This window comes from Pimephales promelas, chromosome 12 (assembly GCF_988280905.1).
Source record: "Pimephales promelas chromosome 12, fPimPro1.hap1.1, whole genome shotgun sequence".
Classification (NCBI taxonomy): Eukaryota; Metazoa; Chordata; class Actinopteri; order Cypriniformes; family Leuciscidae; genus Pimephales; species Pimephales promelas.
This window is the reverse complement of record NC_142780.1, coordinates 17050720-17059600: the sequence shown is the minus strand read 5'-3', so window position 1 is coordinate 17059600 and position 8881 is coordinate 17050720. Positions and strand designations below refer to the sequence as shown.

General features: G+C 35.8%; 1 protein-coding gene across 1 annotated transcript in view; it reads right to left on the bottom strand.

The window, feature by feature from the left end:
- mrpl13 (mitochondrial ribosomal protein L13) overlaps positions 1–8837 on the bottom strand; it is a 17056-nt gene extending 8219 nt beyond the window's left edge. Inside the window, exons 1-4 of the mRNA XM_039680268.2 lie at positions 8681–8837; positions 7957–8080; positions 2311–2404; positions 2046–2106 (exon numbers count right to left, since the gene is read on the bottom strand). Of these exons, the coding sequence (XP_039536202.2) occupies positions 2046–2106; positions 2311–2404; positions 7957–8080; positions 8681–8707 (306 nt within the window). The 5' untranslated portion in view covers positions 8708–8837. The remainder of the gene's footprint in view (positions 1–2045; positions 2107–2310; positions 2405–7956; positions 8081–8680) is intronic.
- Positions 8838–8881: the final 44 nt, after the last annotated feature.

Sequence of the window (8881 nt, the reverse complement as noted above, 5' to 3'; positions counted from 1 at the left end):
GCTGATATAAAAATTTGGATGTTAAATCTGAGTTTCTAATTACTGGGCAAAAAACCTTTACGCACATTGACCCAGAATACTATCCAACACTTGATGGATGTTCTTGATGGATACTGGCATGATGAGACTGACTTCCAAACAGATGGGATTGGATTAATATTCTGACTTCTGACCTGTAATGCTGCCTGGATCATAATCATACACTGTCTGTTCGTTGGACAGAGGAGAACTGGCCTTCGACTGAGACTGGTTTCTCTCAAGGTTTTTTTCTCCATTCTGTCACCTGATGGAGTTTTGGTTCCTTTCCACTGAGGCCTTGGCTTGTAGCTTGCTTAGTAGGAGACATTTAATATTCAACTATATTATCGATCTGCCTCACTTCCGGTGGACGGAATTTTCTTCTAGAAACAAACTTTGTTGTATTATTTTCATGTTATCACTGTAAAGCTGCTGTAATACAACCTGAAGTGTAAAAAAAAGTCCCTTTGCTACCAAATCAAATGAATTCACAAGTGAGTGGCCATTTTTAACCCGTCATCCAACCAACCCCATCATTCTTTCATCAAGACATTAATCAGGGATTTTTTTTTTTTTTGTTGCTCTCTTCTGACTGGTAGATGTTTGATGGATGAAAGCTGTATGAGAGAGTAATCGCTCTTCACAACTCCGTCACCTTCCTCTAATCATTATCCACAATTATCCCTGATACATTCCCTCCTCGACTGGAATAACTCAGCCCAAGTAGAGCATTCATCTTGTTAATGACAGAGAATGAGCAGAGCGCTGGAGGGCAGTAGCCGGCTCAATTTGACTTTGAGTGCAGCACCTACACACAACTACTCTTCTTCAGGTGCGTTATCAGTTACGGCCCACAGGAAAACAAAAAACATTCAGGGTCAACAGCTTGTGTGCCTAGACTATGGATGGCTCTGAATGTCTGTCACAGTGGGAAGGAACGGTCAAGGTTACTTTTAGGAGGTGAACAACACCAGAGAGAGATGGAATATGCACTCTGCATCTCACAATAAAGTTGAAAAAGGAAAGAATGTGGTCCAATTTAAGAAATGCATTCACAACTAATAAGCACAGATATAGTTTTTTTCCAAACTACAGTGATGAAAAATACTTTTAATATTATTTTCAGGCACCTTAACATAGACGACATTACACAATCACAAGCCAGACTCAAACTTTCATCACCTGCATGTGTAAGAAAAATGTGCGATAACCACCAAGCCACATCTCTTGGAATATCATCATAAAAATAACACATTGAAATAAACGTGACATTTTGAAGCAGCAGTACTGAAATCATATTTTCTTTCAAAGCGATCTAAAATAATCAGTTTCATTTAAAACTTTGAAAAATAATATTTCAACAGAGTACAGAGCACTTCAGCTTCATCGATTCAAGTGCCATCCCTATTCAACGCAAATATAGCGAGAATATTTAAAGCTGCCTGAGATTTGTTTTTCTTCAAAAACAGGAGGGCGTGATTCACAGCGAGGGCTGTTTTTCAATCCAGACGCGTCAGGTGGCACTTGTAGAGGTGTATATTAGAAGCAGACAGACCAGGAAAGACGGCTGATTTAATAACGTCGAGGTGTTTGAGCCCTGAGAGAGCTCTCTGATGTTGAGAAAACTATTTCTTAGTTGGGAGAAGGAAAGACTGGAAATCGAGTAGGAGAGATAAGCACTAAAAAGAAGGATGGAGAACTGAGCAATATGGGGTTTGTTCAGCATTTATTATTCAAATGTGTGTCATGCTGATTATGAGAGAATATTTTGCTCCGCAACTGCCACTATCTGCAATTATTAAAAAACGCATTTGGGCATCATTTACATAAATTAATAAATGAAGTCGATTTTCACCTCCCTCCAAGGTGCAAGCGATTTGAATTAAATTATGAACAGGTTTGAACCAGTGGCAGGTTTGTGAGTGACATGGGGATACTGACATGCTGTTATTGTAGAAATCACTGCATAATTGAATTTGGCAGAGAAATGTCCAGTTCAAAAGTCACATTTAGAGAAGGATACTTACAGCCGTTGGGTCTTTTTTGTGCATTTGGGCTGCAGTGAGCTGTTTGAACGACCCAGGGTAACTGGGGGATAAAAAATTGGAGAAGTCACGGTCCAAACATTTTGGAAAGCAGCATATTGTTTCTATTACATGCAGCATGCATACAGTAAATCATGTGGTTGAAGTGGTTCTGATCTCAAATTTCCTTGTCAGCACAAAGGAAAAACAGCCAAGAGCAGGGCATAAATGAAAGATTAAAAAACAGAGGAGAGAGAGCTCCGTTTACCCAGTGTGAGACGAATACACTTTCTGTTCCCATTTATTTCCCGAGAAGGCGATGTGTCTGGTGTTCATGACCACCACATGATCTCCAATATCACCTGGGAACAAGACATATGTGTAATAAATCTGCACATTCAGCTTGAACTCTTGATATTAGCCCCTGCTGAGGAAACACTTAACAATAGTGAAATTTAATGGTGTCAAATGTCCTGTAACTTACCAGCTAATCATGCATTATATATTTATTTATTACTATTATCAATACTGTAATGGTCAGAATTATTGACATCCTGAAATAAAAGTTCTCCGAAACACAATGAGCACAATTATTGACACCCCTAGAAACTAAGTAAAAAAGTAAAGTATTTCAAGCATATTCCCATTTAGTATATTTACATTTTTAGCACACTAGAGTGACTAGGAGCCTGAAATTGTCCAGCCATTTCATAGAAGTATCCATATGAGGAAACACAAAGGCCAAATTCCCTTAATCATCCATCATAAAAAGTAAAACCAAAGAATATAGTTCTGATGTGCAATAAAAGATTGTCGAGCCTCACAAAATATAAGTGGCTGTAAGAAAATAGCTAAAGTATTAAAAATGATAATTTCCACCATCAGAGCAATAATTAAGAATTTCCAATCAACTAAAGGTTTAACGAATCTCCCTGGAAGAGGAGGCGCGTCCATATCTGCGTCCACGGCAAGGAGGAACGTTTGAGGGGCCAACGACTCTCGTCTCCAAGGATAAGGTGTGTATAAATATTGTATTATATTATACACACACACACACACACACACACACACACACACACACACACACACATATATATATATATATATATATATATATATATATGAAGAGTTCAGATGCAAAAGCCTCTAAATGCCATTTGAAATTTTCTTCTTTAATGATGATTTTTATCAAGCTTGTATATTTAAGTTCAGTAATTTCACTTAAATAACAATTAATAGGTAATTATCATTGCCATTTAAGTGAAATCACTGAACTTAAATATACAAGCTTGATAAAAATGATCATTCTAGAAGAAAATTTCAAATGGCGCTTAGAGGCTTTTGCATCTGAACTCTTATATTTATATATATATATATAGGTAGATATGCACACACACACACATACTCTATTATTATTATTATTATTAATAATAAAAGAGTAGGATCATCTGGATTCTAGTTTTTGCCATTGACAGAGATTGTCATTGAATATTATAGCATTTCACTGGTACTTCTTATTGGATACTGAACATTTGGCATCATGACATTCATATATTTATTTGAAATCATTGGCAAAAAATGTATGTACACAAAATCCTTGAGTCAAGAGCTAAAATCTCCAATGCAATGGCAGCAATCCTTTTAGGACCTCTTAATGGGAGCATCCATGTTTTTGAATTAAGATGAAAAACAGGAGCAACATGAATCCAATGTAACACTGAATTGTTATTTAATATGTACACAGAGGTGTAACTGAGCAACTGAAAAAAAAAAAATCTAGCCAAAAAAATGAAATAAATAGCTATTACTTTAAACCCAGTAAATGAAAACACAGCCCCTCTTCCTCCAGCAGAATAACTGCACAGCGAGAAATTTTCATCTCTTGCCCTGTTATGCTCATTCATCTATCGGAGAGTGAAAGTTTCATTAAAAACTCCCAGCATGTCTCAGGAAGGAAGCACCATCAGCAGGGTGGGAGCGGGGGAGGGTGTTCTCAGTCTGTGAGTGAGTGTGCGGCTCCAGACTAATGGATCAATTCCAGAGGCTGTCGGAGTCAGAAGTTAGGACACCTTACATCTCTCTGGAATTAGCTGCCACATGAGCAGCTTTTCACATTCAGATCAAGGGAAGAACTTTAATTCCTGTTATGAATGTGTGAGAATAAATCTTGATTACAGCTGTCAGCTTTAGAGAATAGCAGCACTCTTACAATTTAGACATTCTGATTAAAGATTTAGACTTTCGTGTTACATAAATTACCATAATGATCACTGTAGATCACTGTATGTGTCTGTTAAGACAAACAAATGCAACATGAATATACAGTACATACATATCAATTCTTTATTTGAATTAAAAGATAAGCATATATCATGGCATAATCCAAATTTGACAAAAAGTAATACAACAGCAGCCAATGTCTTAGTCCATTATGCAGATTTAGGGGTAAAGGTGGCACTGGCACCTAAGCCTCCATATGCAGAGGCTACCAATCACTGTGCTGATACAGAACAATATCTTGTCAGTTTTTTGGCCTTGTTCTTAAATAGTCCGCAAATCTGCAGGCCTCTTATACACACAACTTGTGCACATGGCCTAAACTACCAAAAATAAGGGCAATAACTTTACAAGAATAGCCAAAGTCATTGAGGACATTGTACCATGGTTGATATTTCAGCAGTTTTGAAGCATAGCAGGTGTCCAAATAAGCATCAAAAGAGCGACCAATTTCTATTATTGACACGGCTTTGGTGGGTTCATTAAAACCCCCTGGGGACCGTTTTAATCGTTTTTTTTTTTTCCTTTTTTTTCACATAGCTGCAAAATAGACTTAAAATACTCCATCATTAATGGTCATATAAATAAAATCAATACATGATTATAAACTATAGAGGGTATTTTTTGTGTACACTCTTATTAACATCAAAAACTTGTGTTTTTGTAAAATAAATAAAATAAACGGTGCGCTTTGAGCTCACTCTGTCTGCTCAAAAATCTTTCTGAAAAGCGTTCGAAAAATGAACTGTAACTCATTAAATACTTGTCACAGAGACACAAAAGATTTCTCTTTATGAATCTGAATTCTCTTCTTTTAAATGAAGTAATTTATAGAAAAAGACAACAACTATTCTCAGTTGATGTAATCTGTATGAAAAGAGAGAGATGCAAGTATTTTTCTTTTCAATATTCTCTCAAAAATACAAATATGTACATAAATGTTGCTCACATATTATGGTAGCCCTGTTTGTGCTAAATATAGTGTAATTTCACCTGTGCCAGTAATATGTTTATAAGCAACTGAAAAAAGCACAAATGTCATGGCATGTCAGAACATCTCAAAGACTCCAAATACACCTTGGACCCCAGAGGTTTAATTACAACTATGTCAGGTGTATTTGGAAAGTGATTTATGGCAGTTTCCAATGTAGTGCAGTGTAGGGCTGGGCGATAACACGATAACGATAATTATCGCGATATAATTTTCCTCGATAAAACGATATCAAGAGGTCGATAAATGTTCGATAAAATTTATGCGTCAAAAAAGCGGAACGAAACTCATTTAAACCGCGCGCGCCACACGGAGCATTTATCCGCTCGGCTCAAAGTCCGAGCGGAGCGCGAGCTCACGCAGACGCGCCTCTGATCGTTTTGCTCACGAGATCCAGTGAGAAGCACTTGAGTTCAGCGAAGAACACAAATGTCAAGTTTAAACCAGTTTAAAGGCAGATTAAACACCGCTGACAAAAAGGAGAAACACTGCGTGCAACGATACAGTCAGAATCTGAATTGATACTGAATCCATTTAGCCTACCATGGATTTACTGTAAGGTTAGTAATATTAACTGCACCATGAAATGTGGGATATACATATTGAATTGTATAATATTATTAATGTTGACAATGTATTATGACTAATGGAATATAAGTACAGTATTTAATAATGTATTTAGCTGTCTGTCAGGCTATTGTTTTTCATTCTAAAAATACAGAAAACAAAGTTATGCCATGTTAGTGAGGAGCTAAGTTATAGGCTATACCTGGTTTTATCTGTGGTTATCATGATCTAAATGCATGATACTGAATGACCAATGGTTAATTTGAATGCAACTCAAACAGTCAGAATATTACTTTTTACCAAATAAAAATGTGGTTGTTACATAAGAAAAAAAAAGGAAAAAAAACAGATGTTACTGTTTTTGTTAGTGAACATAAATTTAAAGAGTAGTTTAAAAACACAATTAACACTCTGGTTTATACAACTTTGTTGCAAAAATCTGCCTTTAAACTTGAAAAAAATAAATATTTGACATATATCGTGATAATTATCGTTATCGACTGATATAAAAAAAATTATCGTGATAATTTTTTTTTTGGCCATATCGCCCAGCCCTAGTGCAGTGTTTGTGTGGAAGTGAGAACCAGTCCATCTTGAGCTTTTCGTTATAATGGATTGTGGTAAAATTGACATTGTTCCTGAGCTCCTTCACTAAGAGTGCAACGATACGGTCATGGCACGCGATGTACAGTCCTTTGTAGGCAGAGCAGCCATTAAGGATATGCGCAATCGTCACATAGATACATACATACATACATTGTATAAGCTAGTTGCCAAAGTAACATTCTCATTTTGATGTAGTTTAACTTGATGTACTAAAATAACATACATAAATTAAGAATTTTTTTTTTAATTATAAAAACATAAATGTAACTAACACTTTAAATAAAATTAAAGTGAAAATACAAGAAAATAACTATAATAGTATCTCAATGATGTTTTGGTTGCATAGAGCAGCACTGCCACTATATTAAAACGTGATCGTTTACTTCCATCTTGTGGCCATTGGGCGACTACACATTGTCAGAAGGCCACAAGTACTGAATCAGCGGTGCATTGAAGAGTATGGCAAGCCGTTTTGACTTTTATTGATTTCCAGAACATGAATCTTTGATTTTATCAATATCAAGAATAAAATTTTCACTAAAACGCATTCTTGATATCAGGAATAACTAGTGATAATACTACAGATATCAAGATTTATAGTTTGTACTAGTTCAAATTTAATTCTTGATATCGAGAATTTGTATTTCTGCGAGTGATGATGTTGAGGATAAAATAATGTCATGCATCAGGATTTGTGTCTTTCTCAAAAGCTCAGTTTTGACTGTGTTTGCTATTTTGACCCATAATTGTATAGTGTGGGGGGGGGGGGGGGGTGATAACTTCAAAACTATTTCTGTCTCAAGTTTGGTTATTAAAAATTGACCAAATTTGCCTAGTGGACTCTGTCCATCATGGCCTCCTAATCATCTCCGTATATACTGTATATACTAATTGTCTCCTCTCCACCAGTAAGCTGGTGTGTGGTGGGCTTTCGAATATGGCTGCTTTCACATCATCCAGGTGGATGCTGCACATTCGGTGGTGGTTGAGGAGATTACCCCTTCCATGTAATGAACTATTATTATTATTATTATTATTATTATTATTATGAGTTCCTCTATTTCTAGGTAGCTAGATATTACCTCAATTTCCCCTAGTTATAATGTGAAGTTTAACTTTGTGTTTGTTCTTGATATCAAGAATTAGCCACATATTTTAACTAGTGCAAATGTAATTCCTGATATCAGGAATAAGCATTTTTAACTAGCGAAATGTAATTGTTGATATCAAGAATTCGTATTTCTGCGAGTGACGACGTCATTGTTGATATTTAAGGTAGTTCACCCAAAAATGAAAATTATGTCAGTAAATACTCACCTTTATGTTGTTCCAACCCTGTAAGACTTTTGTTCATCTTTGGAACAGAAAATACTAACTAACCCTTTCAGAATTAATATCCTGGGAATGAATAGAAGTCAAAACGGCTTGCCATAAGAGAGACTTTCATTTGTTTTAGTAGTCAGATTTACTCACTCAGTGGATGGTAAATGGGTTTATGCTTCCCTTGAAGCCGCACCGAGCACATAGAGGCGATCTTTCCTGGAGGCTGCATCCTACCGTCTATTAGGAACCAGGATCTTGCAAAGGTCGCCCATTGCTTGTGGGAAAACAAAAAAAATTAATAAATAAAAATAATTTATGCAATGCAAGCTGCTTTTTTGTTTACTAAACATAATTAGTTCCCTGCAGCTAATAATAGTTCAATTGAAATAAAATTAATCCTTATGACATCTATCGTCCGAGAAACATTTCATACAGTAAAGTTACTTTCATTGCATGGAAAATAAGATGCAATGAACATAACATCCAAACCTTCCCATAAGATATTTTCTTTTGTGAAGCACAGAATAAACAAAATCATACGGACTTGAAACAACATTAAGGCGAGAAACAATGCTTTTCATTTTTTAGGTAAACTGTCAGTCTCCTTATCCTGTCATCTGATGTAGCAGAAGAACACATTTATCACTCATCTAAGTTAACTTACACTCATTTCCATGAACGCTACTCTAGATATCTAATTTCTGAAGATATCCAAATATATTCAATAGATACATTAGCAGGCATTAGACATTACGTTATCTATTTGACCATAAGCTTGTTATTCAAGCTTATACTATACGCTTTCCATTCAAGAAGCATTTAAGCATTTAAGCATAAATGTTAGCGGACCAGTATGACAAAAGCAATACCTTACCTGGGATGATCTAGAAAAACTAGACATCTTACAAAAGCATTAGAAACAAATTACAACATTAGAAATTTGACCTCAATGTGGCTGTAGCAGTACAGCAGCAATTTTCGTCCCCCACAAACAACAGTCTAAATATGTCGTTCCTATTGAACGCCATGAATTTATGCTCTAAGATGATATATTTTACTTTGCTTATGTAATTCA